The sequence below is a fragment of the Cydia fagiglandana genome, chromosome 9, assembly GCF_963556715.1.
Source record: "Cydia fagiglandana chromosome 9, ilCydFagi1.1, whole genome shotgun sequence".
In the NCBI taxonomy this organism is placed as follows: Eukaryota; Metazoa; Arthropoda; class Insecta; order Lepidoptera; family Tortricidae; genus Cydia; species Cydia fagiglandana.
In genome coordinates this window covers 3,972,052-3,993,206 of record NC_085940.1, presented here as the reverse complement: position 1 = coordinate 3,993,206, position 21,155 = coordinate 3,972,052, and the positions used below count along the sequence as shown (strand labels likewise).

The window sequence follows — 21,155 nt, the reverse complement described above, 5'->3', positions numbered from 1 at the left end:
TTCATCCCAAGCTGACACTTGGAAATTCCTAAAATCTATTGGTGTAGTCAAATCTCAAAGTCCATGCAACTCATTTTCTTCATTTTCTATTAACGATTTAAATCAACATTTTGCAAAAAGTTCTTCTTTAGACCCTGACACCAAAGATTTAAGCGTTTCTTATATTTCTTCTTTACCTTCTATTTCTAATAAATTTTCTTTCTCACCTGTCACTGATGATGAGATCCGTAAAGTAATCATGTCCATTAAGTCCAATGCAGTTGGTCATGACGACTTGAGTAGGTTAATGATTATCCGCATCCTAGAATGCATTCTCCCAGTTATCACTTCTCTGATCAACTCTTCAATGTTCAATGGGGTTTTTCCTTCAGTATGGCGGAATGCCCATGTTATCCCTTTACCCAAAATTTCTAACCCCATTTTACTTAAAGACTTTCGGCCTATATCTATTCTCCCATTCATGTCAAAAATATTAGAAGCAGTAGTTCACAAACAACTATCCACCCACATTTACTCTAACCAACTGTTGTCGTCTTTTCAATCCGGCTTTCGCCCTGGGCACAGTACTTCGACAGCTCTGCTGAAAGTGGTTGAGGATGCGAGGCAGGGCATGGAGAACTCTCTGTTAACTGTATTGGTTTTAATAGATTTTTCCAACGCCTTTAATGCGGTGAATCATGATCTTTTACTTGCTGCGCTAAAACATTTAAACATCTCATCATCGGTGGCGGAGTGGTTCTCTTCCTACCTCCAGGATCGTCGGCAGGCGGTTCGCGCTGGACAGTCCTTTTCTGACTGGCTAGAGCTCACTTCAGGCGTCCCACAGGGTGGTATACTTTCTCCTCTTCTATTCTCTATATTTATAAATTTGATTACTAATAGCCTTGGCTGCTCTTACCATTTGTATGCCGATGACTTGCAACTGTATACGCAAGAAAATGCCAATGACATCGGACGTGCAGTCGCAAAAATTAACGATGATCTTAAACGCATCGCTGTTTGGTCCCGTGACTTTGGAATCGCCGTTAATCCCACCAAATGCCAAGCTATTGTTTTAGGAAGCCCCCGCTTGCTTTCGTCAACTGATCTGTCTCTCGTTGCGCCTATCGTATTCGAATGCACCGTGATTCCCCTGTCAGCGCATGTTAAAAATCTGGGCTTATTTATCGACAGTGGTTTAACATGGGAGCCACATGTGTCTGACGTCAGTCGCCGGGTGAACAATACATTGCGGGCGCTTTATAAACATAAAAACTTTTTACCGGCAAGCACTAAAATTTTACTTGTTCAGTCCCTAATATTGCCAATCATTGACTACGCTGATGTCTGTTGCACAAACATTACACAAGCCTCGCTGTCCAAACTTGATCGTCTCCTTAACAATTGCATCAGATTCGTTTTTAACCTGCGCAAATATGACCATGTCTCTGCCTTTCGCCGTAAACTCCAATGGCTCCCAATTCGTGAACGCAGGTCATTGCGAATTTTATGTACTCTGTATTCAATTTTATTTGACCCAGCTGCACCCAGTTATCTCAGGTCTAAATTTGAGTTTATAACAGCCCGTCCTGGTTGCATTCTCCGTGCTTCACGTAGTCTGATGCTGGCTGTCCTCCCTCATCGGACTGGATTCTTGTCCAACTCATTCACCTGCCAAGCAATTCGTCTGTGGAATGCTCTCCCTCTGCCTATCAGACAAGCTCAGAGCAAGCTTTCATTCAAAAGCAAGTTGCGTAAGCATTTATTTGAAAGCATTCGAGACTAAATGTCTATGTGATGTCTCACACTAGGTACATAATTATTATATATATGTATGTTTATTTATATATATTGAATTTGTATATACGTAGGTATATTTTAAAATGTATATTTGTGTAATAGTATAGTATAGTATTATAGTTTGTAGTGTCGACTTGTGTCTATATTCTCATATTCACTATTTACAATCCTGCACCAAATTAATTACTGTCTCTGTTTAGCCCAATGGTTGACTGGTAGAGAATGCCTCAAGGCGTTAAGTCCGCCAATTGTACTCTTTTTTTGTAAATTTGTGCAATAAAGTTTAAATAAATAAATAAATAAATAAAGTTATTGATATTAAAAAGCGTTTAAAAAAAAGACATGTCAAGATCGCTTACCTTCTTTCAAGTTCTTTCTAATGCTAAAAAAACGAACTATAGTGACCTACTTACATACTTATATAATTGTAGCGTGTAAGGTATAGTAGGTGTAGAGGTACATAATATTATGAAATAGTTTGTTACTAGGTAAATATAAATAGGTACATTACGAGTATGTAATAGTGAGTAATGAAATACCAAATTCATTACAGTAACAGCAAATTCGCACAATATGAACCTTTTACAAATAAACCACATCGTCAACAATAGATAGCAGATATCAGCACACAACAATTTATATTTGTCCAATTCGAGGTAGAATTTCTGCTCCAAATGTAATATTTTAGACAAAAAGTAGGCTGGCATGTAGCCAGAAAAGGCGACAATTCTTTTTGCTATTGATGGGTGCCATTTGATGCCACGTAGGTATCTATGCCTGACAGTTTTCCAACGCTGGAGGAGAGAGAAAAATGACAGTTGTATTTCAAAAGCCCGGGCATGAACAATAAGGTATTTGACAGTATTTTATGAATGTTATAAAATCGATCAGATTTGTTTTGAGGATGAAATGTATGTACGAGTATGGGACTCATTGTCTTAAAGAAATACTAAAGTCACTAAATGATGGTCAAAGTCTGGCGCCCGCATTTTACAGATGAAACGCTTCTAACAAAATGGCAATACATCGTGACATCACTATGTAACGTTTGAGGCCGTTTCGATGTATGGAAAACAAGGAAATTGCGATTTTGTCAGTGACATATTGCATTTATGTATATTGTTATATACAATATTTTTTCAAATGAAATGTAAGGAATCGAAAAATATTTTATTTTGAAAATTTGAGCTCTTGTTTTTTTTATTCCCATATACGTGTCAACAACCCTATTAATAGGTACATTTTATTGGATAATTTAAAACTTACCAATATAAGGAACAAATAAATCAACAAAGTTTCATTTGGAACGTGGAACGCCCACAGTGTAAAATAAATAATCGGTAAAATTCAATAGCTTATTGTTCTTTCGTCATCAAAAATAATATTTGAAGGCTCTGACTTTATTAACTTAAGTATTTTTATTTATAGATCGTGTCGATGCCTTTAATTAGAGCGGGGGTGGTTCATGGAAATGCTTATTTAGAATGATACCAGCTTTTACGTATCTATAGTTCGTTTTTTTAGCATTAGAAATAAGGTAAACAATCTTGATGTGTCTTTTAATTGAAAAACACTTTTTAAAAATAAGTTACGGCAAATATGTAACAATTATGAATCTAATACGATAATTTATATTCTTCTGCTTCCATAAATGATAGTTACTGATTATTAATAAGCGTTTTTCAATTAAAAGACATGCCAAAATCGCATACCTCCTTCCAAGTTCTTTCTAATGCTAATAAAAAAAACCGAACTACTCGTATACGAGTACGTAATCAATTAGGTTATACGTACCTAGTGATATGCAGCTACAAGAAATAAATGGTTTTGATTTAAACTAACACGATTTTCACTCATAATTTTAAAACTAACTTACGTTTATTTATGGTCTGGCGTTTTGAGCGTAACGTCACGTTCGAAACGCCAAGCTGTAAATCGTTTTGAGCGTAACGTCACGTTCGAAACGCCAAGCTGTAAATCGTTTTGAGCGTAACGTCACATTCGAAACGCGAAGCTGTAAAACGTTTTGAGCGTAACGTCACGTTCGAAACGCGAAGGTGTAAATCGTTTTGAGCGTAACGTCACGTTCGAAACGCCAAGCTGTATATAAACTTACGTTCGAAGCGTCAGACCATAAATGAAAGTAGGTTTTACGCGATTAAGTCCTGTATTAGTTTTAAAATTATTTAAATGGTTTTAACCGAGAATGCTCACGAAAACAGATTATTATAGATAAGTACCTACCTAATATTCTCAAAACAAATATTCCCATGACAAATATAAATTAATATTTACGCCATAGATAATAAACGTAGCTAACCACTCACATACCTACGCTCGTTGTGCGAAGGCTTACTTGTTGCAAAAATGTTGATTAGTATTACTAAGGGAGGTCCCTGGAGGCAGGAAAAAGGCAAATCGCCACGCAACTGCCACGGTTTCGCGTACTGTATATCCATATAGTGTAAATTTCATTAGATAGCGTGACGTGACGTGACGTACGCGTTAACGCGTTAATTGTCATTTTGTATGGAATTTTGACTTTCTAAAACGCCCCACTTAGCGCGCTGAAATCCCATACAAAAAAAATAGACATAACACAGCACGCTACCGAACGAAATTTTCACTAGGGGTTCTGGCTCCCAAGCCCAATTCGAACGTACACGTCATCAAAATGATGTCAATTAGTTATCGTGCACTGTGCTTGTACTTGCCGGTAGGTACGTATACGGGTGATCAATCCAAATGGGTCAGTATGGAAAAGTCAGAAACTATGGGAGATAGCGAAATCTGTTCTTAGCAGCCATGACTTCGATTTTAGATTTAATAATAATGACTTTCGAACTTTTTTTTTACTCTCATACATAACCGGGAATCGAACCTGGTCAATATTCTTTATGTAATTGCGTGTAAGTATTATTAGTTTGTATAATTGATCCTGAAAGTACATATAAGGACCAAATTTTGCTATGAAATCTTATGTAAACATTAGACTGAAATGCCCACAATTAAATAATTAGCAAAATGCATATCGACATTATTTTTTACTTTATATTATTTGATATTGTTAATAATTTAGTTAATTAATCTATTGATTATAATGGTTTTTAAATTGTGTATTGCTTGACATTTGTATAATTATAATCAATTGTTATTTTCCTACTTGACGATCATAATATAAATTCGTATAGATTAGTGTAAAATAATTTATATTGTAATTTCATATTATGAAATAAATAAATCTAAATCTAAATGTGTTCATTAATATGAATCGGAATCATTATGAATCATTTATCTGAATAGACCACTTATGCATATCTTATTTGCATTTGCACCACATTCAACGCCACATTCATCCTCTCTGTCGCACTTGTAAATTCGTACGTACGTAAGTGTGACAGGGAGCCAACACGTCGACCGTGGTTCGCGGTAGGCCCTTCTGGCCTCTAAGCGTCTTGGTCTTGGCCGTCTCGCACGAATGATCTTAGCGTAAGTTACTCAAAGTTTCCAAACTTGGCCACGAATGTGGTTGAACTGATTTTGTCTGTTTGGTGAAACCGAGCCCAAACTTGAACTAACTCAAGCCCAAACTTGTAACTGATTAAGTTTCAAGATTTCAACATTTCCAAAATTTACTTACTTGTACAAAATGGGTTCACCTCGTTATGAGATTATGATATTCCAAAACTTTCGCGTTTCGAACACATATTAACTCACATTATAGACGGGTCTAACGCGAATTATATTCAATTGAATATAATTCGCGTTAGACCCGTCGATAATGTGAGTTAATATGAGATTATGAGATGACATTTTAGAGCACAGTAACTGGAGATGTCATCGCTGTCATTTTTGCGCGGGAGAGAACATCAAATGTACTTATTGCTATTTCTACATGATGAGTCCATACAAAAGTTTGCACAATTGTGCAAGTTTTTCGACACAGGGGTAAGCTCTTATGGCTCTTATGGGCACTCCAGTTATTAAGTGCTCTAAGGATGACATTTAATCCGTTTGTTTTAATTATTACTTACTAGCTGTTGCCCGCGACTTCGTCCGCGTGGAATCTTATCTTCAACATTTTACATCTTTAGTACCTATAATTTTCATATCCAAGCAATGTTGAAATTAAGTACTTTTCTTTTTTAGCAAGTTGTATGAAGTTTTAAGTCAAGTGGATTTTGATGTTGGTTGCTGAAATTACTTTTCTTGTATTCTCATAATAAATACCTATGCCCTTATACAAAGATTCAAGTTCCGCATTCACAAAATATCTGATCACCATACAAACTTTCAACCCCTTTCTCACCACCTTGGGGGATGATTTTCAAAAATGCTTGAATTCGTTTTCATGTTTTTTAATTTATTACCTTTTTTTCCAAAAAGTTAAAGTTCCTAGCTTAAAATTAAATTTACACCCCAAGACGAATTTTCATCCCCTTTTTAGCCCCCTTAGGGATTGAATTTCCAAAAACGTTGCAATTACTTTTTTTTGTAATCGGCTATTATGTCTTTCTAAGAAGTTTTAAAGCATTTGTAATGGATTCAAACTTTGAACCCCATTTTAACCCTGTTAGGGGATGAATTTTATAAATCGCTGAAATCACTTTTATTGTCTTCTAATAATATACCCAAATACAAAGATTCAAATCCCGCGCTCGAAAAAATGCATGATATCCATACAAATTTTCAACCCCGTTTTCACCACCATAGGAATGAATTTTCAAAAACGCTGAAATTAGTTTTCTTGTATTTTAATATAATACCTTTTTACAAAGTTTCAAGTTCCTAGCTTCAAATAAAATTTGCACCTGAAGATGAACTTTCATCCCCTTTTTAACCCCCTTAGGGGTTGAATGTCCAGGAACGTTCCAATTACTTTTTTTTGTAATCGGCTATTATGCCTTTCTAAGAATTTTCAAAGTATTTGTAATGGATTTAAACTTTGAAACCAATTTTAACCCTGTTAGGGGATGAATTTTACAAAACGCTGAAATTACTTTTATTGTCTTCTAATAGTATCCCCAAATACAAAGATTCAAGTCCCGCGCTCGAAAAAATGTTTGATATCCATACAAACTTTCAACCCCTTTTTCACCACCTTAAGGGATGAATTTTCAAAAACGCTGAAATGAGTTGTCTTGTATTTTAATTTAAAACGTTTTTACAAAGTTTCAAGTTCCTTGCTTAAAATAAAATTTGCACCCGCAGACGAACTTCCATCCCTTTTTAACCCCCCTTAGGGGTTGAAATTCCAAAAACGTTGCAATCACTTTTTTTTGTAATCGGCTATTATGCCTTTCTAAGAAGTTTCAAAACCATTTGTAATGGATTCAAACTTTCAACCCCTTTTTAACCCTGTTAGGGGATGAATTTTACAAAACGCTGAAATTACTTTTCCTGTCTTCTAATAATATCCCTAAATACAAAGATTCAAGTCCCACACTCGAAAAAATGTTTGATATCCATACAAACTTGCAACCCCTTTTTCACCACCTTAGGGGTTGAATTTTCAAAAACGCTGAAATTAGATTTCTTGTATTTTAATAATATATCTTTTAACTAAGTTTCAAATTCGTAGCTCAAAAGAAAACTTTAACCCCATACAAACTTTCATCCCCTTTTTAACCCTGTTAGGGGATGAATTTTACAAAATGCTGAAATTACTTTTATTGTCTTCTAATAATATCCCCAAATACAAAGATTCAAGTCCCGCGCTCGAAAAATTTTTTGATAACCATACAAACTTTCAACCCCTTTTTCACCACCTTGGGGGATGAATTTTCTAAAACGCTGAAATTAATTTTCTTGTATTTGAATTTGATACTTTTTTACAAAGTTTCAAGTTCCTAACTTAAAATAAAATTTGCACCCGAAGACGAACTTTCATCCCCTTTTTAACCCCCTTAGGGGTTGAATTTCCAAAAACGTTGCAATCATTTTTTTTGTAATCGGCTATTATGCCTTTCTACGAAGTTTCAAAGCATTTGTAATGGATTAAAATTTTCAACCCCTTTTTAACCCTGTTAGGGGATGAATTTTACAAAACGCTGAAATTACTTTTCCTGTCTTCTAATAATATCCCTAAATAGAAAGATTCATGTCCACCACTTGAATTTTTTTTTGATATCCATACAAACTTTCAACCCCTTTTTCACCACTTTAGGGGATGAATTTTCAAAAACGCTGAAATTAGTTTTCTTGTATATTAATAATATATCTTTTTACTAAGTTTCAAATTCCTAGCTTAAAAGAAAACTTTAACCCCATACAAACTTTCATCCCCTTTTTAACCCCCTTAGGGGTTGAATTTCTCAAAACCGCTTATTATCTCTTGTATACTTTATAAATGCAATCTGGTGTGCAAATTTCAACTTTCTGGCTTTTGTAGTTTCGGCTCTGCGTTGATGAATCAGTCAGTCAGTCAGTCAGTCAGTCAGGACACTTGCATTTATATATATAGATTACCGTTATAAGCGAAAATAATTGCGAACATACTTTAGGAAACTTCTTCATAACTCTAAAAACATCGTAAAAGTGAAACGAAGGAGCATATTACCAGTGGTTAATATACCTACATCAAATTGTGTAATAAAACATTATATAATGTTAATATTCAGAGAGGAAAATGGGACCTACGTTTGTATGAAGAAGCGGTCGTCCATATTCCTCTTCAACAAATTGTGGGAACTCTCCACCATAGATATTCAACCTTTAAGGATGACTCACGCTAGACCGGGCCGGGGCCGCGGGCCAGCGCTTCATTTTCTATGGAAAGCACCACGTGATCACCCATCAGCCGTCATAGAAAATTATATGCCGGACGCCTTTATCCGAGCCGAATCGAGTTTTATTCTGAAATTACTTTTATTAAAAGCATTTCTTTCCCTCCGCCGAACCAAAGTGCTAAAGTAAAGTAAATGGACTGGAATATCCGTTTCGAGAATAAATTATCCAGAAATACAGTAAATTACACTTAAAAAGATGCTCGCCCTCATTGCAAATGGACTTTTTTATTGTTTTAAGTTCAAGTGTTCTTAGGATTTATAAAATTTTAGGTTATTCCTATTCAGAATGGTGAGCATTACCATAGAGAAATATAGTAAGAATAGAGTGCTCAACTGCTCACTCCATACATCACTTTTAGTATCAACACGACTATTATTTTCGCAGTCGACATCTAGCATCGAGTAGTGGAATTATCAGTACCGCTACTCGGTACTAGAATTATCTAGTGTCAAAAGTGACGTTTTTGTTCATCACTTCCATAACAAATCCAGTACAAATTTATAACCTGATATACAATCAGAATACGCCTCCATTTAAGTGGTCTATATAACTTCACAGCAAACTAAATATAAATTAAATTATGAATTTCTGCATATGCAATCAATCCCTTGAGTCCATTCGTAACTTAGTTTTGTAATTTATGTAAATATGAACTTATGGAAGGGCTGTTGTCTGAGTTCCTATGATATAACTTAGTGAAGTTGTGGGTAAGTTCTAAATTAATTTGATTTCAAATTTCAGTTTCATTCTGACAAGTGAATATTATTTATTACAACATTAACGGAACAATAGTTAGGTACATAATACAAAAGAAGACACAAAATCTACACATAAAATCACAAACTAACAAACATTAACATTAACTAGAATGAAAATAAATGAAGGAATTAAAAAAATATAAGTAAACAGGCGTTCCAAAGGATGACTCACGCTACAACGGTCCGGGCCCGGGCCGGGCCGTCATGAAGAACTCGTCAACTTTGTGTATGCGTAGGCATTTTTGGATGAAGCAGCCAGAGCGCCGCTTCAAGCTCGATACTTGACCGATTTTCTAACGACACGTCCGAAGCTTTCAGACAATTATTGTCTGAAAGCTTCGGACGTGTCGAACCAAGCTTTAAGCACTATTATAGTGCTTAAAGCTTGGTTTGACAGATAGGTACCTATCAGTGGCGTGCAGTGGAGATAAGACTTAAATCGGGCTCTAGAAGAGTCATTCTTGAAGGAATGTAACGCAAACTATAAAAATCGGCAACTTTTTTTTTGGTCATTTTGTATGGACTGCCTACCCTAGTGCCTACCTTTTTTTGTATGCACTGCACGCCACTGTACCTATATACCTACTTACTCCGTTGGCTCAGCGACCCAAAATGTGGACTTGGCCGCCAAACACAAGACAGCGCCACTTTTCTCGGTCCAAATTTTTGGTGCGTGATGGTGGAGGCGGATCTGCGCGAACTAGTCAACAATTGGCGAGAGGTTGCACAGGACCAAGAAAAGTGGTTTGACAGATGCCAAAATAATTCTTTGGGCTGTGTTGTCACAAGTTAGGTTCCTCGAGTGCGTTCTACCTGTTCACACAATTAGCCTCAAGCGTGACTTTTTTATTTTTTGTAAGTCATTATTTTTTTTCTGATTAGGTACTCTTTTTATTTAAGAGCGTAATTTGAGTCATTATTTATATCGTTTGAACACAGGAAAAAATAAAAATACTTTTATAAACCTTCCCATAACATTATTAAAAAATATTGAAAATGTTTAAAAATTTTAATAATTTTAATAATTCTACAAAACTGATGACGTCACTCGGAGTGAACGCAACTGAAGTTTGCTACGAAGTAGCGAGTCAGGCCATACAGTATGAATGGAATTCATTCATTAAGTTCAGATGCTCTTTGCAGCTCGGTGTACAACTGTTCGTGTGTACAACAACCAAAAAGTCGTTATATTTTCTACGATACGATACTCTACGATACGATAATGGTTATAGCAAGGGTTTATAGAATAATACAACTCAAAAACATACTTATTTAAACTGTTTTTGGAGTAGATAAAGCACATTATATTATTATTTAATCATCTATTTATAGCTCGAGCAAACTTTATGCTTAAATTCGAATTTCGTACGACGCACAGTCGAATTTAAAACAACTTTACACGTTAACGTTCTATAGGTAATATATTTATACGACTCTAAGACACTGACAATAAGGTCGTATATATTTTTGGAGTGTTGGCTTGTAAAGATATTTCTGAACTCGACTGTAACTCGACGCGACAGCCAGGGCTGTCAACACCGCTAAATAAAAAAAAGGACCCTCGACACGAAAAGAAGAAGAAGAACTCGACTGTACACGTGTAAAAACTTTCCAGAGTATCTTTGACAAGTTGCGTGAATACATCAAGACTTAAGAGTTTCTAAGAACTTGGGAGTAAGACTTGAATATAAACTACTTAAACATGCAAACATGATTACGGCCCACGTCTAAAAGTTTATTCTTACTTTATTGTATTTTGACAACTTTGGCGTAAACAATTACATTAAGTTCCAAACAAATGTAACAAAGTCGCCACGAGACTAAATATAAAACACCATTTAGAAAAACCGGGCAAGTGCGAGTCGGACTCGCGCACGAAGGGTTCCGTACCATAATGCAAAAAAAAAAAACAAAAAAAAAGCAAAAAAAAAAACGGTCACCCATCCAAGTACTGACCCCTCCCGACGTTGCTTAACTTTGGTCAAAAATCACGTTTGTTGTATGGGAGCCCCATTTAAATCTTTATTTTATTCTGTTTTTAGTATTTGTTGTTATAGCGGCAACAGAAATACATCATCTGTGAAAATTTCAACTGTCTAGCTATCACGGTTCGTGAGATACAGCCTGGTGACAGACGGATGGACGGACGGACGGACAGCGAAGCCTTAGTAATAGGGTCCCGTTTTACCCTTTGGGTACGGAACCCTAACAATGCTCATGGGGCCGAGACTATAATTTTATTATACTACCGGCCGCACACGCTTTAGGTTTAGTTTTCGTTCATATCGTCTCGGATATGGGTGAATATATTATCGATGCATTCAGTGTAATGCCCTGAACACAAATATATGAGATGACAGTCGCGAAAGTGGTAGGGGTAATTGCTGTGACGTCATAAAGTCGGCAGTACAAACTTTTTTCTATTTTCTTTTAAACATACCATGTGGGGTACCAAATGAAAGGGCTTTACGAGTAGATTACAAATATATACTGTAACTTGTTTAATACTTGGTCTAACAAATTATTAGAAAACGTTCACACACAATCCACAGTTGACTTTCAAGTGCTCTAAATTGAAAATGGCTGAGTAGAGTCTAAAATACGTACCAAGTGACTGTGATTTTTTTTTGTGAATATCCTCTATATATGTTAAAAAATAATTAGGGCTGTGTACATTTTGTACGATTACGATACTGTAATAGTTTTTTTCTTGTCGCCAGTCCTGACATCGGGCCACGAGATAACGCAGCTGAAGGTTCCGCTGCACGCGGACCCGCGGCGCGCGGCCGAGCTCAGCTGCCACTTCCACATGGACGGCCAGAAACTGCACTCCGTCAAGTGGTACCGCGACCTGCACGAAATCTTCCGGTACAACCCCTCGCAAAAGGTAAAATTCTCTCAACGCGCAAAATACTCTTGTTAAATTGGTTCTTTACATATCAATTTGCATTTAATTATTTTTCCTGAAGTAGACCACTCTCATTATTCAACACCTGTCGGCGTACATAAATTAAATTCAAACAGACTTGACCCAATTCACAAAGTACCTACCTACATACCTACCCACATTTTAAGGCTACCTACGTACGGTCGAGAGTATTAATTTATGACTCATTTCGTACCTTGCCACAGTGACAATCAATTATGAAAGTCGCTAGAGACCACATATGTACCACTGTCACTCTGTCAAGATACAAATAAGTTTTTGGCAAAAATTTCATTTTTGGTACAAGCTTTTATCGCTGACTGTACTTTTCTTACGACAGACAACTAATACTCATCGAGACAATTCTAAAAACCCCTAACACAATTAGGTTACGTTTTTCATCACATCACAGATTTCCTATGGCCACCTCCTGTCTCCATCATCAAATCAGCTCGATGGTACCATAATATTGCATTGTCATCCGATTTATATATGCATGCAAAATTTGTAATACTTTTTTTTTAAACTAAGGGTCCTGAAGGGGATAAAACAAACAACCCGATCGTGGACAGGTACAATTTAATTGCCGGCCTGGTTAAGTTTACACTTTGGAGCTTAAACACTACTTAACGACTTATTGATAGTAAACTAAATTTATATTTATCTAACCGGGTTTTAATTATTGTTGGTGATACTTGGTCGATTGCGCTATTGGATAGTTAATACTAAAAGGTGAATAGTCCAAAATCGCAGTTTAGGAAAAAGTAGTGAAAGGCTTAGCTGCACTGTAGCGACAGTCGACGGCTCTCTCTCGACCAGATGGCCGGAGGTTCCAATAGCTCCGACTCTGGCGGGGCCAGCTGCACAGGTCGACTGGCACAGAATCTGGCCTACCAAAGGCCGCGCCCCTAGTAGACACCTCCTGGAAAATTCCGGGTACGGGATTAGTTCCACTGGCTCAGGTCACGCCAAGAATCTGTGGTCCGTGCCACGGGAGAGTCCGTTTCACATAGGAACAAGGGTTTCCATGCGTAACCCTTTGGGGTTATATTACAGTATAGAATTCAGCGCTACGCGGGATACTTTTATATGGCCGCATGGCACGCCATACAATTTCTGACAAAAGTATATGAACGACGCCTTACCTGTCGGAGGAAAATCGTCTTGCCGGGGTTTATGAGTGATCGAATATCAACTCCGAAGTGCCCAGGACGCTCCTGGTTCGCCCTTTCGGGAAACGGGTTAACCTCAAGGTACACCTGAGGGCAGGCTGAAATAAACGGTTCACGTCAATAATCGCATAATCCAACAACAGATTCCGAATTTCACGGTCTTCACAAACGAATGTAAGATTACTTACCAAAGATGAGAACGTTGTCCCAATTATTTAATATAAAGCCGAGCCCGGCTAGGTCGGGGAAGAAAATCCAAGTCCCAAAATGGCCGAATCACTCTCCCCTCGGTGCCTCCTCCTCGATGTTGCCAGGGTTACAATCCCAAGGCATTTAACAAAACTGACGTGAAATTCTAAATACGGAAATTAGAACAGAGCGTGGTAAACGCTGCTGGACAAGCACGGTATGATATTTTTTAAGAAAGGGAAAGGAAGACTCGACAATCTATACATTCCTACCCGTTCATGGAGAATGATAATAATTATTTTGGTAAGAACTAGTTGTCGATCGAACTGGTTTCGAAGGGATTCAGACCTATCTCCCTGGCAACACGGAATCGCTGCCAACTTGACAGTCCATCGACACTATTCGAGACACAGATTTAATCGCCCGTCCGGCTTCATAGAAGTATTTTGTTATCTAAATATTTTTCCATTACACACCCCCCTAACCAGGAGAATTTTACGACAGAGGCAAAAGACGAAGGAGTAAAATTCCAGCTCGCCCTCGAGCTGTGTCACCAGCCGAACGGTGTAAGGAGAAGGGAATCTAAGGACTTCCCTAGGACGTGGATTACGGCCCACAATCGCACGTCGATTTGTCCCTTGGCATCAATTGAGTCCGCGGGGCCGTCGCTGGAAACAATCGCATCTAGGCCTACGGGACAAAACAAAGAGAAAACAAAAAAAAAATTGAAGCCAACGTCGCTTCAATGGACAAACAAAATAAAAAAATAAATAAATAAAGCGCTTTCCCAAAAGATAATAGACTACCCGGATTGTGGAGTATTGGTACGTCTCGTTACAGGAGTCAAGTGGTGTGGACAGAACTTGGCTTGCAGTCTTTTATGTGCCATTTACCCAGACGCTTCCCATTCTCATCTTCCAACTCGTAGACTAAACGGGATATTTTCCGAATGACGCGACATTTGTCATATTTGGGTGCTAGCTTCGCCGAGAAGTATTTACCGGCGTTGCTCTGCTTGAAGGTGCGTTTCCACACTTCGTCTCCGACGTTGAATTCTATATCACGACGTTTATCATTGTAATACTTGATGTTGCGGTCATGAGCTTTCTGTAATAATTCCTTCACGGTCGGGTAAATGGCCCTAAGGGTCTTAATCTTGTCGAGGTACTCTCCCCGGGGGGAAAAAACGATTTCGTCGACCTCCTCGGGGTCGTCGTAAATTGTGCCATCCGGTACTGCTTGGCGTCCATGCACGAGCAGGAACGGAGTATATGATGTTGTTTCATTGACTGAGGTATTTAAAGCGAACTGTATACGAGAAATATTCACGTCCCACGAGCGATGATCCGATTCAACGAACGTTGATATTGCTGTTACTAGGGTCTTGTTGTAACGCTCTACGGTGTTGACCTGGGGACAGTAAACGGGGGTGTAGTGTAGTTGTGGGATATTGTAGTTGGCGAACAACTTCTGAACGTCCCCGCCGGTGAAGTAGGATGCATTATCCGCAATAATTGTTTGGGGAATGCCATGGATCATGAATACATGATCTTCTAATCTCTGGGAAATTACAGCCCCGGTTGCACGTCTCAAGGGAAACAACATACAGTATTTAGTAAAACAACATACTACTACCAATATATAAGTGTTTAGTTTCCTTGAGGGTGGTAGCGGTCCAACCAGGTCTATACTGAGGCACTGAAAGGGCCGACTGCAAACTTTCGCACTTCCCATGAAGCCTGGAGTCGGTTGTTGGCTGTGTTTATAAGCGGCACACACCGAGCAATTGGCGACGTATCGGACTACATCTTCATACATCCGTGGCCAGGAGTAACGAAGTTTTAACCTGTTATACGTTTTAGCGGTACCTAAATGTGCAGCAGTGGGGACTGCATGGTTAGCATGCATGATTTCTTCACGAAATTCCACTGGTATCACCTCTTTCCACTCGAAATCGGTAGTTAAGGCATTCTTTGATTTGGTGTAGCGATAAAGGCGACCATTTAACAATTGATAATTAGGTACCGATCCTGGGTTGGATTCACATTTGTTATAGATCTGCGAATACCAAGGGTCATTATTAGTGGTGTTTGTATCAATTAAACAGATGGGAACTGCCCTTGATAAGGCGTCCGGTACGATATGTTCTGAGCCTCTCCGGTGCTCGATTGTGAAGTTATAAGGTGAGAGACGACAACCCCATCTTTCGAGGCGCCCCGTGGGGTTTTTGAGATTAAGGAACCACTTCAAACTGGCGTGGTCTGTAACAATCCTAAATTGACGACTTCCTTCCAGGTATGGTCTGAAGTGTTCTACAACATTGACCACCGCCAAAGCTTCTCTCTCAGTGGCGGAATAATTTCTTTCTTGAGGCGTGAGGGATCGACTGTAATAGGCCAGTGGGTGTTCCTCTCCTTCAAATATTTGTGTCAGAGTTCCCCCGATGCCGAAATCTGAAGCGTCACAGTGAACCGAGAATGATTTGGAGAAGTCTGGGCAGGCTAGAACTGGGGCCGTGGTCATTGCTACTTTTAACTCATTAAAAGCTTGATCCGCTTCTGGGGACCAACGAAAAGGTGGAGCGCCTTTTCGCGTGGACGTTAACTGATTGAGAGGTCCAGCAATGTTGCTGAAATTTTTAATAAATCGGCGGTAATACGACGCCGTACCTAGGAAGCGTTTAACATCTTTCCGACTCTTCGGTATGGGGAAGTCTACCACCGCTTTGACTTTGTCAGGGTCCGTGCGTAAGCCGTACTCGTCTACAAGAAAACCTAGGTACCTTAGTTGCCTACGAAAGAATTTACATTTAGATAGGTTTATTGTAAGGTTAGCATATCGAAGTCGTTCTAGTACGTGGCGGAGTAGGGTTAGATGTTGTGTAAACGTTTCAGAGACAATTATTATGTCGTCTAAGTATATAAAAATACGGCCGTTGTATTCTGGACCAAACAAAATGTCCATCAAGCGTTGCTGAGTTGCTGGGGCTGAGGTAAGGCCGAAACACATTACTTTAAAATGGAACAAACCGCGGCCAGGGACCGTAAAGGCGGTCTTTTCCATGGATTCCTTGGAATCTAAGCCTATTTGCCAAAAGGCTGATTTAAGGTCCAAGGATGACAAATACTTCGCGTTCCCTAGTTGATTAAGAATTTGATTAATTAGTGGTAGGGGGTAAGCGTCGTGTTTGGAAACTTCATTTAGTTTTCGGCTGTCCAGGCAGAATCGAAAGGAGCCATCTGATTTCGGGGCCATGGTCACCGGGTTATTCCATGGACTGCTGCTTGGCTCGACGACATCCAGCTGGAGCATCTCATCTAGCTGTTTATTGAGCTCTGCAAGTTTGTACGGAGATAACATGTAATACCGCTGTTTGATCGGCTTCGCATCTCCTGTATCAATCGAATGCGTTAGCAGATGCGTTCTTCCCAACCCCTTCTCCTCGGCGGATATTGATGCAAATTCTTTAATAATAGTATCTGCCTCACGTTGTTCCTCCGTCGAAAGAGACTCCAAGCCGTGTATGTACCTGACCTCAGAGACGATGTTGTTATGTTCTTCGTTTGATAAGGAACAGGTTCCATTCTTTAGTAGCGCGAGGATATCCCGTCCGAAGCCGAAGGCTATCCAAAAGTTAAGACCGAAAATAAGTTTAGTGTGGACCTCCGGTATCACATGAAACTTTACGACTTGCGTGTTGTTACCTACAAATACGGGCAAGAATACATGGCCCTTGATGGGCGAACGGACTTTGTTCGCCGAGATTATATGAGTTAAACCGTGCGGCGGATGCAGAGTAACTCGACCCTCAAAGTACTTGTCAAAGGTGTCACCACCCAAAATTGTCAACTCCGAGCCAGAATCCATTAGGCCAGAATAGGACATGCCATAAATTTTTACTTTAAGGTATGGTCGCAAGCCGTGTTCATCAGCTTCGTTTATCGAATCTAGTAACTTCAAACTATGGCAAGACTCAAAAACAAAAGTAACAAATGACAACCAAGAGTGCCATTCCTCTCGATCGAACTTAGATGCTTGGTCGTCGGCATGAGAGATCTGTGATTCGCGTACATTGCTGCACGGACCGATTGTATCCTGTAAGGCTCCATTATAAGAATTAGCGGGGAATGTATCCAAATAAGGATTTGTATCCTGGTAAGTTTCGTTCTGTGGATAAACTACGTTATTTTGTGATAAAGGTGTTATGGGGAATGTAGACGATTTCTCCATACTGTTAGTTGCCTCAGGGTAAATTTCGTTATGCGTGTAAGTTACATTATTTTGCCAAATAGGGGTTGGAGAGGGTACAGTTGGTCCTTCTACACCAAAATCTGCCTTAGGGTAAATTTCATTATGTGGGTAAGTTTCGTTATTTTGACAAATATGGGTCGTGGAGGGTGCAGACGGTGTTTCTGTATAATAATTTGCATTAGGGTAAATTTGGTTATGTGGGTAAGTTACGTTATTTTGCCAAATAGGGGTTGGAGAGGGTACAGAAGGTCCTTCTACACTAGAATCTGCCTTAGGGTAAATTTCATTATGTGGGTAAGTTTCGTTATTTTGACAAATATGGGCCGTGGAGGGTGCAGACGGTGCTTCTGTATAATAATTTGCATTAGGGTAAATTTGGTTATGTGGGTAAGTTACGTTATTTTGCCAAATAGGGGTTGGAGAGGGTACAGAAGGTCCTTCCACACTAAAATCTGCCTTAGGGTAAATTTCATTATGTGGGTAAGTTTCGTTATTTTGACAAATATGGGTCGTGGAAGGCACATACGGTGCTTCTATATAAGAATTTGCATTGGGGTAAATTTGGTTATGTGGGTAAGTTTCGTTATTTTGATAAATACGTGTCGTGGAGGATTGAGTCGGTTCCTCTACACAATAATTAGCATTTGGGTAAATTTCATAATTTGGGTAAGTTACGTTATTTTGCCAAATATGGGCTGTGGGGGCTTTAGGTAGTGCTTCTACACAGTAATTTACATTATGGTAAATTTTGTTAAGTGGGTAAGTCAAGTTATTTTGCGAAATAGGGATTGTGGGGGGTAAAACGGGTAAGGTTATGTAGTTAGTGGGGACAAAAGCGTTAGTAAGGAGGTTTAAGGGGTTAGTTAGGTTAGTAAAGGCCGGATGGGGAAATAATGCGGGAGGGGTAATGTTGTTAGAGGGGTCAAAAGCGTTAGTAAGCGGGTTTAGAGTGTTAGTGAGGTTAGTAAGGGCAGGATAGGGAAGTGAAGTAGGTGGGGTTATGTTAGTGGGGGTAAAAGCGTTAGTAAGCGGGTTAAGGGTGTTAGTGTGGTTAGTAAGGGTAGGATAGGGAAGTGAAGCGGGTGGAGTTATGTTCGTGGGTATAACAGCGGTAGTGAGCGGGTTAAGGGTGTTAGCTTTATTAATTGGCATCGATATGGTATGTAATGGGCGGCATTGGCCTTTTGTTGTCAATGAAGTTGATACAGCATTAGGTGCAAGTAAGTGATGGTTAAGTAGGGTAATGGGTGCTGAAGAGCTAGGGTATTTGTTATTAAAATAACTATTGAGTTGTGTATGGTTTTCTAGAGTGGGCTTTCTGGGATTACTAAATATAGGCGTGCGAATAAATATTCTACTTTTATATTTTTTAGTATTTTTTGTGGAAACCGGATCAGCCATACCCTGACTCGGCGTTATTAGTTTTTTGAGGTACTAGGTGTGGACGCACATTTAGGGCAAGTACGGGCTGTTACGTCGTTCTCGCCGCAGCGATAACAAACGAGTTTAGGAGCTGCTTTACAAGTTTTCAAGGTGTGACCGTCCACGCGGCACCGCACACAAAAGTCAGCCGATGCTTGCACTGCCGAGACAGTTTTTGTTGTGAGTGGCTTATAAACCAAATCATGGGCCAGTGACTTACTTAAATCTCTGTCAGGCTCGGCAAAACGTTTGGCGCTTTGAGTGGCGGCCTCTAGCTGCCGACAACGATCTTTAAGTTCACCTATAGATTCTATTTTAAATAATGCCAATTGTCGGAGGAAAATCGTCTTGCCGGGGTTTATGAGTGATCGAATATCAACTCCGAAGTGCCCAGGACGCTCCTGGTTCGCCCTTTCGGGAAACGGGTTAACCTCAAGGTACACCTGAGGGCAGGCTGAAATAAACGGTTCACGTCAATAATCGCATAATCCAACAACAGATTCCGAATTTCACGGTCTTCACAAACGAATGTAAGATTACTTACCAAAGATGAGAACGTTGTCCCAATTATTTAATATAAAGCCGAGCCCGATCAGATCAGCTCAATCGGAAACCGGGAAGTGGATCAAATTTAACTTGCAAGATTTGATTACACACAGACATACAACGGTCAGGTGAAACTAAATAACTAAAACCCCGCCGCGGCTAGACTGTGGCCATGAGTAAGCCCATTCATAATATAAAAAAAGCTTGTGAATAGGTCATAATTGTCATAAATTAAAACTTTCGACTGTACCTGCCCAGTGCCCACAGTAAATGGAGCTAGATCCTTGTTTTAGCTTGTTGAAGAAGATGTTTTCCTTCACCGAAAAACGAATGGTATATATCAAATGATATTTCGTACATAAAGTTCCGAATCTAAACGACCTAACTATAACTAACACCGGAATAATGAACTCGCACTATGTCTATTTAAAAAATGATTAACTTACAGACTCAGATCCGCTTGTTCAACGTGACCGGTGTGATGGTGCAAGGCGGGTCATGCGAGCAGGAGTCGTGCGTGGTGCGCGTGATGCCGCTGCCGCAGGCCACGCGGGCCGCCTACACCTGCGAGGTCTCCACCGAGGGACCCATGTTCCAGATCGCCCGCCAGACCAAACACATGACCGTTGTTGGTGAGAATTTGTATGTTATGATCCTCCTGTTGAGTGCGGTGTTAATTGCGGTACATTGGAATTGCGTTTACGAATGCCGCTTGAATATAATAGGTATATACCAAAAAGTAAGGTTGAAAAGCTGTATTCAAGTCGCACTTTTGATATTTAACAGACACATGTACAGGTTACCGCATTGCTGCCGCATTCAATTTGTCACACATTAAAATATTTGATAAATCAAATAACTATTAACAGTAACATCCCCGTTCTCCTCTGTCGTGTTACCGAATACATATTGACAGAGATACTTAGTGATCAATTTTACTCTTCCTGTCCATTTACGTTTCAATCAGTCTAATCAACTTCATAAATCTCGTTTTAGTGGTAGGCCAGGCGTGGCTCACTCCGCGATTTGGTCACGTCACTACAAGTACATGCGGCCTACGCCAATTTTGGTGTCTAGCAGTATGTAGTAGTTGCAGCGCACCGCTACGGTGCGGACGCCTGCTCGCAATTGCGATTGTCTCTTGTAATTGAAGCGTTTTCTTATTTTCTTAGAGAGTGTACCTAGTACAGTTGCCATCAGATATATAGGAGCGGGCAAGGTGCTCACAAATATCTGAACACGCCTCTATTGTCAATGCGTTACAGTGCGTGTTCAGATATTGTGAACACCTTAGCCGCTCCGATGTATCCGATGGCGACTGTA

General features: G+C 39.3%; 1 protein-coding gene across 1 annotated transcript in view; it reads left to right on the top strand.

The window, feature by feature from the left end:
* LOC134667645 (uncharacterized) overlaps window positions 1–21,155 on the top strand; it is a 34,121-nt gene that overhangs the window by 4,637 nt on the left and 8,329 nt on the right. The window contains exons 2-3 of the mRNA XM_063525068.1: window positions 12,047–12,213; window positions 20,281–20,464. Of these exons, the coding sequence (XP_063381138.1) occupies window positions 12,047–12,213; window positions 20,281–20,464 (351 nt within the window). The remainder of the gene's footprint in view (window positions 1–12,046; window positions 12,214–20,280; window positions 20,465–21,155) is intronic.